The following is a 16,770-nucleotide window of genomic DNA, read 5'->3' as shown; positions in this document are numbered from 1 at the left end:
AAGAGCGGGAAGGTGCAATACATTATATGTAATTATATATATAAAACACACATACACAGATTTTTTTTCAGAATTCATTTACAAGAAAAGTGAAATATTGAAAGTGAAGTGACATTGAAAGATTAAATTTTAGAAATACAAAATACTAAATACAAATTTGTTGACCGTTTTACATCATACAACTACACAAATCGGCAATTTTTGGAGCTTAACACGTTCGCTGCGGTACGAGGACAATTGACCTCGTAAGTCTAGCGTCTTCAAGAGTTACGAGGTCCATACACATAATGTTTTAGTATGAGGTCAAAAAACCTCGTAACGCACCAGAGGACAGTACAGAAAAAATAGTATTTCATAAACGAGTTAGATCGTTGATCTTATACTTTGACGAAGTGGTAAAGTCTAACGAGTCAGGTCCATATCTAATTAGTCAAAGTCAGCAATAGCATAGTGGTGGAAGGTCCACAAACAAAGAGCCGTGATAGCCCAGTGGATATGACCTCTGCCTCCGATTTCGGAGGGTGAGGGTTCGAATCCGGTCCGGGGCTTGCACCTCCAATTTTTCAGTTGTGTGATGTGAAGAAATTAAATATCACGTGTTTCAATCGGTGAATGAAAACATCGTGAGGAAACCTGCATACCAGAGAATTTCTTAATTCTCTGCGTGTGTGAAGTTTACCAATCCGCATTGGGCCAGCGTGGTGGACTATTGGCCTAACCCGTCATTCTGAGAGGAGACTCGAGCTCAGCAGTGAGCCGTATATGGGTTGATAACGACGACGACGACGACGAAGGTCCATACGTACATTGCTATTGTTGAGTAGGTCGTGGGGCGGCGGCGGGGAGGCGGGGTCCGCGCGCCAGCGCTCCGGCGAGCGGGAACTGCCGCTGCTCCACTTCTGTACATAAACGTGTACACACTTATACATCAATCGAAAGCTACATTATCAGGGACATAACATAGGCTATATTTTATCTTCGTAACATCGATCTCTTATTAAAAAGTGGATGCACAATCAGCTACCAAAAAACGTCCCCACTCAATGAGTGCCAAACACAACTTCTTGACACTCGATTCAAGTAGTCACATTTACAAAATCAACCTTAAACACAATCCTTAAGGTTGAATTTGCTCTGAATTTGGGGTTTTATTGAATATTGGACTATATTTAAAGGCCTTTAGGTATAATATTCTTTACCAGTAAGTAAGGCTGCCAAAGCAAAATTGGCCAGTTTTTAAGTGTCATTTTCTACATGATTGTGCGGCCGTGGCTAGTTACCACCCTACCGGCAAAGACGTACCGCCAAGCGATTTAGCGTTCCGGTACGATGCCGTGTAGAAACCGAAAGGGGTGTGGATTTTCATCCTCCTCCTAACAAATTAGCCCGCTTTCATCTTCGACTGCATCATCCATCAGGTGAGATTATAGTCAAGGGCTAACTTGTAAAGAATAAAAAAAAAAGTCCTTTTATTATAGGAGGTCAATGCTTCGTAATCACTCGGAAATGGGAGTAACGCGTGTAAAACGACGAGATACTGCTAGAGTAAAATACAATATCAATCTTACTTCATTATCCTTATTATTGGCAGTGCCGTTCTTCTTGATAGGCTCGTCGAAGCCACGCAACTCGATCGTCTCCAGCTGAGATGTTGGCCCTCCACTAAACCTGCACAATAATTCATTTATTTGTTGAGAATACACACAGTATAATTATGTATTCGACCATTTCTGGCATACAACAATTACAAAGACACGAGTAATTAAAATAAAAAAAGACAATAGCCATTCAGTTAAATCAAACATAATTGTGATGGTATGTTTAGAATTTATATTTTAAATATCAAATATAATGTACCTAGCAAAATGTCATATAAAATAAAATAAATCAGGATAAAATAGGATAATTAAATTAATAAATATACCGACACGATCTTTATAAAATAATACTAATTACAAAATATTCAATAACAATACAATAAAATATAATAAAAATAGATACATTACAATACATTATACAGGGTGCCCCGTAATTTATGGATAAAACGCAAATGGTAGATACACTAACTAATTATCTAAAACTCATTTGAATAGTTTTCCCGCACTTCCAACTTTACATTTGTATGCATTTTAAGAAATTCATTATCGCGTGTCTTAAACGGTGAAGGAAGGTGTTTTTCGTTTTTCTGCATACTTGAGAATTTCCTTAATTCTCTACGTATGTAAACTCTGCCAACACGCATTAGGCGATCATGGTGGACTATACGGCCTAATCCCTCTCATTCTGAGAGGAGACTGGCGCTCAACGTTGAGCCGAATATTCATTTCCTTTAAGTCGTTCATACAAAATATTTACACATCATTGAAAGTTGGGGTCCTTGGTGGCTAGAGAATATAGTGTTTGGAAGTTACAAGATAACTCAGACTAATTACATAAGGACTTCGCTAGACGTTACTTTTCTGTCAAAGTATATGATCAACAATCTAATGCAATTATAAAAACTGTCTCTATAGTATCGATGTTTTATAGTTGTAATCGTGTTCGTCGGTTAAAGAGCTCCGTAAAAATACCTTTTGAATAGTTGAATGGTGTAGAAAACGCTCAACAACTTCTAGTTTAGTATTAGATATATACATAATCTAAGCTCGTTTTGATCAGAAAATGATACAATTTTGTTTGTGAATTTTGGTGTGATACTTACTAGTCTATATGTAATTAGTCTGAGGCTGATAATGATGATGATTTTTGCAAGTGAAAATTTTAATGTATAATTACTGTCACTCACCATTCTGGTTCATCTTCCTTCTCAAACCTACGTTGAGAGAAGCGACCACCTGATCTACGGTTATCCTCTCTGTAACAAGTCAAGTATTTTACATTAATACATATATTTTTATTATTTTCATATAAAACTTAGTAAAATGTTAGTAAAATTTGATGAAATAGACACATTTTTTTTGACATCACTTGTTGACAGTTATTAACAATGTAGTTTTAGCTGTGGAAATTTAACAATGAATGTGTTATATGTTAAGTTGTTTGTTAAATTGTTAACAAATAGTGAGCACAATACCTATGCGACTTTTCGTTGTTGAATCGATCGTCTCTCTCCCTCTTGATGTCAGAGGAGTAGGAGTCTCGGCCGAACGAACGACGTTCGAATCTGTGAACGAATGTGAATGAATGAATTCAAAATGACATGAATGAACTTAAGTGTTAGTATATTATAATAGGTTATTTACTTATGAACCACTTGTATGCGTAGACAGATAAGTAAATAGACATAGCATCCATTGCATTGCCTCAAGAATTGGAACTTGTTCGTGGACTCTATAAATGATTAGACTAGGCCATCCTGACGCTGAGATGATAAGTTAATCAATGTACCATTGAGGCAGTTAAAGACCTATATGACCGGGCAGATTCTATATGAAGAAGTATGACAGTGATTAACTGGACACATCCTATGAAGAAGTGTGAAAAGTACATACTGGTTACATTCTATAAGAAGAAGTGTGACTAGTACAAACCTGACACGTCCTATATGAAAGAGTATGACAAATACTAAATGGACATGTCGTATGAAGTAGTGTGAAAAGTACATACTGGTCACATTCTATATGAAGAAGTGTGACAAGTATGAACCAGACACGTCCTATACGAAGAAGTATGACAATGACTAATTGGACACATCTTATGAAGAAGTACGTACTGGTCACATTCTATATGAAGAAATGTGACAAGTACGAACCAGACACGTCCTATATGTAAGAGTATGACAAATACTAACCAGACATGTTGTATGAAGAAGTGTGAAAAATACGTACTGGTCACATCCTTTAAGAAGAAGTTTGACAAGTACGAACCAGACATATCCTATATGAAGAAGTATGACAAGTATGTACCGGGCATATCCTATATGGAGAAGTATGACAATTTTGTACCAGGCATGTTCTATAGGAAAAAATATGACAGGTACTAACCGGTCATATCCTTTATGAAGAAGTATGACGAGTAGATACTAGTTAAATCCTATAAGAAGTGTGACAAGTACGAACCAGACACATCCTATATGAAGAAAATATGACAAGTACGAACCAGAAACATCCTAGATGAAGAAGTATGACAAGTACTAATCGGACATGTCATATGAAGAAGTGTGAAAAATACGTACTAGTCACATCCTTTAAGAGCAAGTTTGACAAGTACGAACCAGACCTGTCATATATAAAGAAATATGACAAGTACGTACTGTATGAAGAATATGACAAGTACGTACGGAATGATGATGGAACACTGAAGGTACGTACCGGTCGCCGTTGGTGCGGCGCTCCTCGCGCTCCCGTTCACGTTCCCGTTCGCGCGGCGGGCGGTACGGCTCGGTGCGGGTCTCGGGGCGACTGTCGCCTTCCTCCCACGTGTTGTTGGGCACGTCGCGCACCATGATGCGACCGGATCCTATGCGTCGGCCAACTGAGAACATAGAAACACTTGATGGAGGGGATTTCTTTACCACGAGAAACGTGGTTGTTGATGGAGAAAGCTTAGGGTGCCTGAGAACGTGGTCTTGGGTTCGGTAAAAGGAGAACACTGGTGAACTTAGAACTTGAACTTCACTTTAAAATCACAGCATGCGAAAGGTTTTTGGAGGAACTGGAAGAGGTAACTAACTCGAGGTTACGATAATTACAAAATATATTCATACTAGCGGACGCCATTTCATTCATACTAGACTTCTTTAATCCGGCCCTATCGCAAAATTCGTTCTTAGTGGATATCTACTAACTATAAACTACGTCCCAGAAAAATTTCATCTTTGTACATCAAAGGGTTTTAGAAATTTCGTGATGAATGACCTTTGGCCTGTATATATTAAGATACCAGTACAAAAATGTTTTATACATAGAAGTAAGTATTATTTTATTACTATTTCTTATTTATATATATTTTTATTTCAACTATTTTTACAGAATTTATTATATATTTTTTATAAGTTATATACAAAACACTATAATATATTATTACATATATATTTATTTCTATACTTCATTATAGGCTAATTTATTACATAATAATTTAGTATGTGATTTGATAATTTAGCTGCTGTGTCGGCAAGTGTGGTAAGGAAATAGCCTGGTGATCATGATTGACTTAGTAATGATCATTGGCTAGTTAAATAATAACCAAGTTAAATGAGCTAAAACAATATTGACGTTTTCCCTAATTTATTTATCTTTATAAATTTTTGAATATGTTTATATTTTATAAACTACAAAATACAATACAAAACACTTTTAAAATATCTAAAAAAAAACATTATATGGATTTTTATTATTACTTTTAAGTTTAATTTAAGTTGAGTTAAACAAAATTCTTCTTGACAAGATAATCAAATCGAATTTATGAGAACCTAGCAAGTAGAACCAGGAAATAACTCAGCTTATATTGAGTGTTGAGAAATGTTGGCAAAATATACAATGTAAGCCATAACTTAGGACGTACATCACCATAGATTTGCCGTTTTTTATAGGCCTTCAAAATGAGTAGTTATGAACATTTACATACTCGTAAGCAACATAAACGTAGGAGCCAGTATGAATAAAGTTGTTTAAATAGTTCACAATTTTATTCATACTGGTTGAATTTGGCCAAGTGTTTCTTTACCTACTCAGTAACAAATAATATTACTAATTGATTATGCAACACGGCTAAAACTCACGTGATATCAGGTGGGAGTATGCCCGACTAGTTTCGAACCCATTCGGGGCCCTTAGTCATGATCAATTAATATGAATAACACTCACGATAGTTTAAATTCTAAAATAATATTACTACTAATAGAGTAGTTTTGAGATTTATAAGTATAACAAAAAATCTCAAAACTATGCATTTGTAATGAAATCTTCGAAAATTGGGTCGAAATTTACACTTCAAACTAAACATAATCAACAACGACATAATATAACATCGTTCGTCTATGTTCATAGGTGGAATACGGGAAGTGCTCTATGAGTTTAATTCCCTTGAAAGTGTCATTCCCTTGAAATTACATGCGTTTTTTGTTAATTTAAAAAAAAAATAATCAAGCCGTATCTTTTTTATGTAAACTTGCAAGTTTAATTGATGTGACGGACCTGCCAATGCACAGATTTAAGCAATGTGTCAAAAAAACATTTACTTAGTCGAGGTTACTACACCATTGATGAGTTCCTCGATGATAAAGATGCTTGGAGGTCATTGGATCAGCTTCTACCTTCACACAGGAAGTAAAACTATAAGAAATTGTAATGTTGTCATTGTATGATTTTTTTAAAAGAGCAACTGTTGTGTTTCTTGCCGGTTTCTTCTCAACAGAACCAGCCTTCCGAACCGGTGGTAGAATCTTTACAAATAGTCAACTGACGTATCAAAAGTGCTTTTAAACTGAGCCTACTTGAAATAAATGAATTTTGAATTTTTTAAACTTCGTGGGATCGTAGACTTGATACGATTTAAATTACTTCTATTTTATTTTATCTTGACACTTAAAATTTTGATTTTGATTTTTTACATCAGAAATTAGAACAAAGTACTTGCTACATAGCTGGCGTATAAAATTTTTGCTAACTGGTTAGTAATAATATTTTAGTTTAATTCTGTTCATAATGTAATTGTGTGATAGATCTATATTTATAAACGCAAATCTAAATCAGTTTTTTCCTTACTTAGTCTATTTAACCTATTTATTATTCTTTTAATGTTTCTATTCGAGTACTAAATTACGCATGTTGAGGTAACATACAACTTGACTATTTAAAATTTTGTAAAACTCAATTTTAATAGGGATGATGACAGTTTTTTAAATTGTATATAAATTAAAAGTACGCTAAGTAAAGCAATTTTGTAAAAGGAATAGGGTATCTGCGATCATTACTTTCGGAGCTACAGGGATTAAAGGGTCAGATTTGCGGCGCTGCCGCGGATCCCTGAAAAACGCCCCATACAAAATGGCACGAACTAATGACGTCGTAAGTAATGTAATGATAGTAAGATTTGTATGTGCGTTCAAACAAAATTACTAATATCTTTGTTATTTGTGCGTTTATGTTTATAGTTCAAATATTAAAAAATGTCACATTTTATGTAAGGAAGCTAAAACTGTATGAATTTTCATTCTAATTACGATAAAAGATTTTTAATAGATTTTGAAATTTTATAATCTCGTTTATTATGCAAATATCCAAACAATATTGGATTTTTATTTACCCGAATGTATCATAAAAATTAATATATTCATACCTAGTCATCATCCCCATTGTCAATAACCTGTTGGTACCCTATAAAAATAAATAAATAGATAAATAAAAATAACACAACAGTACACACCTTGCTCAGTCTTGGGCGGGATGGGCTGCAGCGGCTGGTGCGCGGCGAGCGGCGAGTCGGGCCGCGTGCGGGCGACGTGCGGCGGCGGCGCGGCGGCGGCGGGCGCGCCGCAGCCCGACGTGAAGGAGCGCCGCTGCGGCGACAGCACGATGCCGCCCGCGCTCGGCTCGCTCTCCTTGCGCACGCGCTCGCGCGGGTCCGCCGAGCGCCGCTCGCGCTCGCGCTCCCGACCGTACACACCCTGCACGTTATACTCTTGTTACAAATGAAGGACTTTAGTCATAGGTGCTTAAGGTTCACAATTGTTTAGGTATGAACTTCATTTCTATGTGATGCTAAAATTAAAATGTCACTAACAACGAGTTTCCATGGAAACCATTGATGTCACAGCGCTGTAAATTTACAGAATGCTGGCTGGATGATTTCTCTACAATTGAATGTGTGTATCTGATTATTGAATGCAATAAAGTCCATAAGATTCATCAGGTATCATTCCAAATCCTCGAAGCCTAGTACGTAACACTATAATTATTTTATTAGAGTTTATCATTTTCTACAAAAAAGCTAGGGCTAGCAGAACGAACTTTTTCATCTCACTATCTTGGAAAAGCTTTTTTTTGCTCCGCGAAACCAGCATCTAAATATTGTTGCCCAGGGCGGAAAGTGGATTATTGAAATGTAATGAAGCACGATAGCAAATGTGCAAACTTGTACATGACTTTTTCGTTTAACATACAGCTATTAAATGATCGTCTGGCATTAAAGTCAGCATAACGACATATTTTGTAGTGGCAAGAAACGCTGCGTTTTTGCAACTCCGAGCTCTAGAATCTTCAGAATCGCGTGCGCTGCTGGACAAGAAATCCAATTACATCGTGCGTCCATATATGTTATGTGGAATTCAGATTTTACAATGATTATTATTGATTGGACCCACGTGATTAATGTGATATTTCGTTGATTCTTAGAGTTTAATTGTTATTATTTACGCCAGCTACCCATGTGATATTAATTTCAAATCTAAATATAGTGTATATATAAATGTTTTACTCACTTTATGGTTCTCGACGGGCGCATCTCCTCTACCTCCTTTGTCCTCTTCGGCCGGTGATTCAGATCGTCTTTTCATAACCCTGAAAACAGAGCTTTTGTAAAAAAGAAATCATTATCTTGGATTTGTTCCAGGGTCAAAAGTCCTGACTTAAAAGATTTTAGGTACAACACGCTAAAACTATGGTTGTACCTATGTATGTGCTACCAAACCGGGCACCTGCTGTAGCGGGAACCACATCGGCCCCCCGCCAACACACCGGGTCAGTGACGACACGCTTGCGCTGCGGGTACTGCCACTCGCCGCGCAAGCGTGTCCTTGCTTGCGAAGGCAGTTTCCAGACCATCAGCATCAGCTCGTCGCGCGTGTGCCTACAGCAGGGGGCGCCGCACCGGCCCCCCGGCAACACGCCGGGTCAGTGACGGGCAGTACTCGCATCGCGAGCGTGTCGTGGCCCGCAAAGGCGGTCACCAGACCGCGGCAAGTTGCGCAGACGCATCAGCACATCGTGCGTGTACAAGCAGGGGGCGCCACACCGGCCCCCCGGCAACACCCCGGGTCAGTTTTGGGCAGTACTCACAGCGCGAGCGTGTCGTTGCCCGCGAAGGCATTCTCAAGGCCCCGTCGAACGAGCGGCGAGTTGCGCAGACGCATCAGCTCATCCCGCGTGTACTGCAGGGGGCGCCGCACCGGGCCCACCGCAAGCACGGCCGGGTCCGCGCCGCCCGACGCCACACCCTCATCGTGACCTGCCACACACAAAACAGCTGTTAAGCCTGCAGCATGCAATATCTGGCTAATTTAATCTACGGAACCCTACACTGCGCGTGGCCCAAACCAAACTTGGCCCGTTCTTTTTTAATTAAAAAAAATCTGTATGCTTCTGAATGAAATCATAATTATTTGCTTTGTCGTTTTTTATTTTCTACTAAATTTATTACTATAAAAACACAACTTCGACACGTGGTGCGATGACAGCGCCACTTTCAGAAAGAAAAAAACAATACACACAGAAAATATACCTTGTGCACATTTATTTTTAGTTTCCATGTATTGACATGTCTACGTGGGAGATAGACATATCGTGTGATATTGTCTTTAAACTATTAGCCAATAGCAGCTATTAGTAACAAAAAATATCTCTCCCGCTTTCGCCCCTAGGCAACGAAAGAGTGAGCGATATTTTCAATTTTACTAGTGCTATTTTGACGTTATTATTTTTACAAAATGGCGTCTGGATGCCGCCATTTGAATTGCGATTAATTTCGTGTATTGACACTCGCGCAACTTAGTCAAATCGATTGACGTTTAAGATCAATTTGGTCCAACGATAAAAAAAAATCTGGTCTATCGATAATCGATAGATCGCCACAACCGAAGATACATAGACTAGTACACGCATAACTAGAGATAGTTGCGCAATGGATTGCGTTAAGACAATAACGCCACTTACTCCACGAGACACGCTTGACGCGTTTAGAGGGAGGGCCGGCGCGGATCTTCGGAGGCAACTGTGAGGGCACCTTCCGCAGTGCACTCTGGTAACGCAACACGAATACGTGGACCGCACATTTCACAGGCGACGCAATCGCCAAACTTTCCGTCACGGCGTTCGCTATCGATCTCTTTTGGTGACGCTTGGCCGACCTACTGACTCTGCGGCGACTTCTGCGCCTCTTCTTAACCACGACCGCTTGGACGTCTTTCCTACCCATCATGTCTAAACACACCCAATAACACTCACACGCGGCAAAATAAAATGGCGTCCAACACGTAACAAACACAAAACGACACAAAAACACTTATAACTAACTTACAAATAAAAACTAATTTAATAGAAATATTTAATTGGATAACGATTTAAAAATAAAATATGCAAATTAATAAAAAATATACGTAACACTAAACTAAAAACTAAGTAACGGTAAACTACTAAACTAAGTTGTCTAAGTTGACAAACACGACGACGCGATATTTTCTACATAAAAAACAAGGATTACGATCCTTAACCACGCAGGCTTTTCACAATAAGATGAACCGAAGCGATTGGGAAAACTAATCGAACCGATTTTTCTCGAAAACGGTCGCAGCGTACGGGATTGTCTAAAAGACTGGTAGACAAAGACAACGCGGCAAGTAGTAATCTTTTAGCACAATATACCCTTACTTTTGAATAAAAATAATAAGATCGGCCGTACACGTTCCAATACGATTTTTAAGCGATGTTTCTTAGACAACTGTCTTACTAAGAAACATGGGTTTTAATTTCTATTGCTCCTATATTCTTTATGATTGCTAAAATACCAGTTATAATTTACGCAGGAAGATGATCCTGAGGGTCAGGTTCCTCAGCACCAATGTAAACTTACTTATATTAGCAATAAATTTCATTTCAACTGTCGCGAAGACTATTTTCATTATTTATTTTAATTGATTTAAAATATAAACCCAATATTAACTTTTATCTTAATATTAACATATTGTTTATCCAAATATTATAAACCTAAATATTGTAAACCTAATTTAATATGCAAATATTCGTCATAAGTGTTTTATTTTGAACAATATTGATAGTGATTGTCGACATACTTTTTAAAATAACTCCGAAACAAAATTATTATTGAATTGGTACATCTGTATTGATGAGAGTTCGCTGGTCGGCCGCCAGAAGAACGGGCAAAGTCGCAGGAGACGCCAGTATATAATATGAGTGAGGCGATAGGTAAATACCAAATCTTTAAATATATTCAATTTCCTACATAGACGACTATCGCAATTGCTGAATTGAAAAAATTTACATAAAATATATTTATATCGTTATAACCAGAAAGAAATTCATCGCTAAGAAACCAGAAAATTGTTGTACAAATAGTACTTAAAATAAATTATTTATTTATTTCACAGTAATAAGAATAATAAAAAAAATCATGGTAAACTTTAGTCATAGCGGTCGAGTCGCTTTAATGGAAACATCGCTAAACATGTGTGCGGCCGGCATTACGAGTCTTCAATTATTTTCTATGAATACCCTACAATGTTATTTTTCTGATGATCCTAAAATACGTTCCAATTTACGCAGTACAAACCAGAGATAAATAATAATCTATGGTAAAACGTATTACCATGTCTTGTCTTTTGTTTAAGAGCTTCATTGTCAATTCTGTCACCACAATCACAAATTCGTTAAATACAGGTTATTGGAATAATATAAAAGGGTTACGGGTTAATAACGCAGTTCATATTTGACATAAATACATATATTGTATCTCGGGATTAACACATAACGGGATTATTTTTTCCGGGGAAGTAGCCTAACTTCCCCGGAAAAATTCACGGTTCCCGCGGGATTTGTAAAAAACTGAATTCCACGCGGACGAAGTCGCGGGCGTCCGCTAGTTTTCTATAAATGCAAAACTTTGTATATATGTTTTTTACTCTTTCACACAAAATCTACTGAATGGATTTGGCTGAAATATGGAATGAAGATAGATAAACACATACGGTACTTATCGAAAAATCCAGGATTTTTCCGATATATTTAAGGATTTGTGAAAAACTGAACGTGAAATTTTAGTTTGACAAATTAATTTTTTTTAATTTTTGATCAGTCTTGATATATGAATATTTTTTTTCGCTATGTTTGCTTATGGGTGGGTGGGGGTGGGTGTTTGAAATTATATACATGAAAAACTACTAGTTGTTTGCCCCTGACTTCCACGAAATCTTAATAAATATGGCCAAATATGCATTATTTGCACAAAAAAAGGTGGTACCTCTAACCCGAGCTTTGGATGCCCTACATTGATATCAAGTTTAACCCTACTGTAGTTATACAATACCTATGGATTTAATTGAATAGCACAAGTTAGCATGGGGTGCAACCGGCGAAGGTCAAGGGAGACTTACCCTAATATAATCTATAGGTACCCAGTATTCCTAATATGTTGTATTAATGTGTTTTATGGATCATTCGAGTACTGTACTTACCAGCAACATTTACATCATTATTTTGGGATTTTTCCTGTATATAACCTGATACATATATCGCTGAGTAACCTTCTTCTCTTCCCGAGAATTTCCTATTAAAATCGGTTTAGTTGTTCCAGAGATTAAAATGGAAAAACTGATGGAAAGACAAAATTGGAAAAAAGTGGTTTTAGTACCACATTGCTGACTCACCCCTTCTGCTTTCTAGTGGAAATTAGCCCAGAAAAAACAGATAGACACTGTGCTAAGTAAGAGATATTCTATAAAAATAAAAACTAAAATTAAAATAAACTGTAATGTACCTATTTAAAAATTTAATTTCTTATCACAGAATAAAGGGCTTATTATAATTATTAACAGACAGACAGACAAAAAATTTAAAAAGGTAGTTTTAGTACCTTGAAAAAACTGCAAATGCTTGAGAAAACAGTTATTTTAAAATTGCAGACACTTCAGTTTTATTTATATTGATTGAGTATTGATGTACATACAGAAAAGGGAGCATGACAAACATGCAAGTTTCAGTTAAAGCCATAAGAAGATTAACTTGCCATGAGCCAGTTCAATCACTGTTACCTACTTAATGTTTACAAACAAGGATCTAATCACATTAAGTCCAATGTTGTACACAAACCCTGACCTTCAATAATCATACACTAGGTTTTTTATAATATCTAACAGTTGATGGAACAAATCAATGGTGGATGTGACGAAAACCATTGCTTATCACTACATATAATACACTTTCTGTCCCTGTCCTTAAGTCTTTAAAACTACACAACAGATATTGATGCAGTTTTTTTTATAGATAGAGTGATTGAAGAGGAAGGTTAATATGTACAACATTCATGGTTCCCGCGGGATTTGTGAAAAGCTGAAATCCACGCGGAGGAAGTCACAGGCGTCCGCTAGCACACAGTGTATTTATCACATGTCCTCCTGGTGTCATGTAATTTTTTTTTTCTCTTTGGATCTGCGATCAGTCGTTAGACTTTAAGCAGGTGAGTTGTGAGACTTTAGGGCGGTTTCTGACAGGAGAGCCATAGCTCTGCCGTTACCTAGTCATCGAGCACGTCAGCTCGCATCAGGCGTTTGATTCGCGGCGCTACCACCAATGAGCTAGCGAGGCGATTGGGATGTTATGTAATAACAAAATTGCCTATAAGAGAACTATACATATACTACAGCCCCATTTGATGTGCACTGTTTACCAACAAACAAATTAAAAATGGTATAAATCACTAGTTAATTCACATCTAATAGTAATTATAATTGAGAGCTGTGATAGCCCAGTGGATCCACGTGCGGAAACAGTTCAGAAGAAAGAAGAAGCCCAGTGGATAAAAATGTGACCTCTGCCTCCGATTCCATAGGATGTAGGTTTGAATCTGGTCCCTGGCACGCATCTCCAACTTTTCAGTTATGTGCATTTTAAGAAATTAAATATCACATGTCTCAAACTGTGAAGGTAAAACATCGTGAGGAAACCTGCACGCCTGAGAATTTTCTTGATTTTCTGTGTGTGTGAAGTCCGCAATTCACATTGGGCCAATCATGTGAATAAAAAATTGCTTATAAGAGAGCCACACATAGATGCAAAAATGAAACTACATGAGTTCAACTTCATGGACTTGGCATGATGCTTATAGTCTTATAGTACTACATATAGTCCCTTTGACCCTTTTTAATCCAATGTCATTCCCAATTGCCAATTACTATATATTTCCCCTCTTTGTTAAGCACCCATTGTTATTGAGAGCACTTTATAAACACAACCAGATTTAAAATGCTATGAGTATAATTAAAACATTTATCTAATTATAATTAATTACTAGACCTCCCACATTTCACTCACGTAGTTCCCGTTACGATAGGAATATGGGGGAAAAATATAGCCTGTGCTATAATTTTCAAAAGGTTTTTGGTTAAAACATGAAATTGTTGAGTCACAGAATTTGTAAAGACCTCTTTAATTATACTACAGCCCTACTAGTAATAATTAACTTGTTTTTAAATTAATGAAAATAATGTTGATTAATATGCTTATAACATTTAGATATAGTTAATGTATTATATTAAATACCTAATAATAATCTAATAATAATTAGAATTTACAATAAATAATTTATGAAATGACATGCATTTACAGCCTTTATTTTTAATTTAGTAAAAAAAAGTACACATCAATTAGGGCTGTAGTTTAGTTGCTTGTGATTGCTTATTGCTATGAATCACATAGATAATAGTAATAGGCATTGTAATTTCATGTTGATATGCATGCATGAAGGAAGAAGAAACACCAATACATGCTATGCTTAGACGCAGATGTGTATCTGAACAACGCACACAACACACTGGCTAGCCAGAAAAACTCCATGACCTCGTTTGGCGAACTTTGCGGCCTGCTAAACTTCTACAGAGAACGGGGAGTGTTGATTGATCGTCAAGGAATTCCTTAACCCTACATCCTGTAGTCACAAGTCCAGGACTCCTTGGAGTTTTTCTCTCTACCACACGATGGACCCAGCACCCGCACAGTGAAAATGATCACTTGCATAATGAACTAAAAATTAAAACTATAAAAACTGAAGTGCACTCAATGGGAACATACCAAAAGCTTATTTGGAAACATCCAAATAAGCTTTTGGTTTGGAAAATCAACTTGCAAGGTACCTAATGATGACAAAACCTGGTACAACTTTCAAAAGGCTCAAGAGACCATGAGATGTACATGAAATAGAGACTATTATATTATATTTGGGCAAATCACTGGATTTTGCACCTAAAATGTTTTTCAGATAACATGTGTATGGTGATAGTCGCCTGTGTGACTTTCATAATAATATATATTATTATTGTGAATCGCCGCAAACTTTCAAAAGTGAAACGACCTGTCACCAGCACCATCCTACATGAAACGAACTGTAACACAAATGTAACTGTAACACACTTTAAAATAAATAATTAAAATCCAGTTGAAAGTCTCAGAACAGATTGAAGGAATGATGCGAGACTTAAAACAAAAATCACCCAAATATGCATTGGAGCAGTGTGGGTTTAAGTTCCATATTATCTCATCCCATACAAGGTGACCTGGCCCTGAAGTGGGTCCTTACGATAGTTAGTAGTAGATTATAATCCGTGTGTTCTATATCTGTAATGTTTACATGTGGTATAATGAACACTTTAAATGAGAAGGATTTTTTTTGGCACTACTATTAGTCTATTTATCATAACTAGAAGGATTTTAGCAGTAAACAGTTAATTACTTAGCGCTCAAAGTAGTTTTTTTCGTTACACTAGAAGTGAGTGGTACTTTTAAGTCTTTATTTGTAAACAAATGTTAATGCTCTAAAACATGAAACCTTTACAACGAAAAATCTCGTTCTTTGTCTTAGTATTGTATAACTGTTTCTGTTGGACTGAATTGAGGACGTCTGATAGCGAAAGCTGAAGATATTTGAAATTCGAATTGGGTCCATTAAACTATTGTTTCAAAAAGTAGGTAGGATATAACATTTATATGTAGATACTGACGATTTAAAAAACGTTACGTACCTGGATGATTCGAACTCGACCCATTGGTCTGATTGGTCTCCGTTGGTTTCTCCCTCAGTGAAGCCAACAAATTCACAGCTGACATAGCTCTCGATCACACACAAATATCTCAGTCTTCGTTCGTATTAACTATACTAAAATTCCAAAATAACTATACAATATTTACAAAAGTCTTCAGGAAATTATACTATCAACTAGGTATTGTTTATATCACAGACTTTTCGTTTTTTCACTAGACAATACGGATAAAAACGTCCACGCACGAAAATACTAACTATATTTACAATTTACACACATTAAGCTACTAAAAATTATTATTAACTTTTAACGCTCTGGCGGTCATGAGATGTTCATAACTAAAAGAATTTATCAGTTTTCAAATTTCATGCAAAAATATATAAAACACTAAAAGGTCCGCCATATGCCTTGAAGGCCTGAAATATTCGGACAAATTACATTTACACACTCTATACTGCATTTATCAGTAAAAACGTTGTACTCTTGATTTATCCGGTTTATATCCAGTTGCCATTGTCTTCTTTTTTTATTGCAGTAAAACGGCTTTCCTATCAATAACCTGAGTGGCCAAACTATTTTCATTGAAATAAATTGTTGTCAACTTTTTATTCCGAAAACTTTTCTACCTAAAAATGTAGTAAAATTTTAATAAAAATAAAAATAATTAAATTAAAAAATATTTTTTCATCGCATTATTGATAAATGGAACGCAATTTTGGAAACGACTTTCACTTGCTCCAAGTAGTATCTGTGACTTGCTCCTTTGAGTTTGATGATAAATTCCTCTGTTC

General features: G+C 36.5%; 1 protein-coding gene across 5 annotated transcripts in view; it reads right to left on the bottom strand.

Annotated features, from left to right (window-relative positions):
- Nucleotides 1-16,420, bottom strand: part of LOC112053159 (eukaryotic translation initiation factor 4E transporter) — a 36,823-nt gene extending 20,403 nt beyond the window's left edge. For 2 of the 5 annotated variants that reach the window (XM_024092472.2, XM_024092471.2), the window contains exons 1-9: nucleotides 9,870-10,520; nucleotides 8,997-9,165; nucleotides 8,420-8,498; nucleotides 7,366-7,606; nucleotides 4,311-4,473; nucleotides 3,074-3,163; nucleotides 2,786-2,854; nucleotides 1,569-1,668; nucleotides 807-899 (exon numbers count right to left, since the gene is read on the bottom strand). In XM_024092472.2, coding sequence (XP_023948240.1) covers nucleotides 807-899; nucleotides 1,569-1,668; nucleotides 2,786-2,854; nucleotides 3,074-3,163; nucleotides 4,311-4,473; nucleotides 7,366-7,606; nucleotides 8,420-8,498; nucleotides 8,997-9,165; nucleotides 9,870-10,134 — 1,269 coding nt within the window. In that variant the 5' untranslated portion in view covers nucleotides 10,135-10,520. Of the gene's footprint in view, nucleotides 1-806; nucleotides 900-1,568; nucleotides 1,669-2,785; nucleotides 2,855-3,073; nucleotides 3,164-4,310; nucleotides 4,474-7,365; nucleotides 7,607-8,419; nucleotides 8,499-8,996; nucleotides 9,166-9,869; nucleotides 10,523-15,961 lie in introns of those variants that run through there. The other 3 variants (XM_024092476.2, XM_024092475.2, XM_024092470.2) reach the window with 3 other exon arrangements.
- Nucleotides 16,421-16,770: the final 350 nt, after the last annotated feature.

Source organism: Bicyclus anynana, chromosome 8, assembly GCF_947172395.1.
Source record: "Bicyclus anynana chromosome 8, ilBicAnyn1.1, whole genome shotgun sequence".
NCBI lineage: Eukaryota > Metazoa > Arthropoda > Insecta > Lepidoptera > Nymphalidae > Bicyclus > Bicyclus anynana.
Note: the sequence above shows the minus strand (reverse complement) of the source record. Positions and strands in the feature narration are given on the sequence as shown.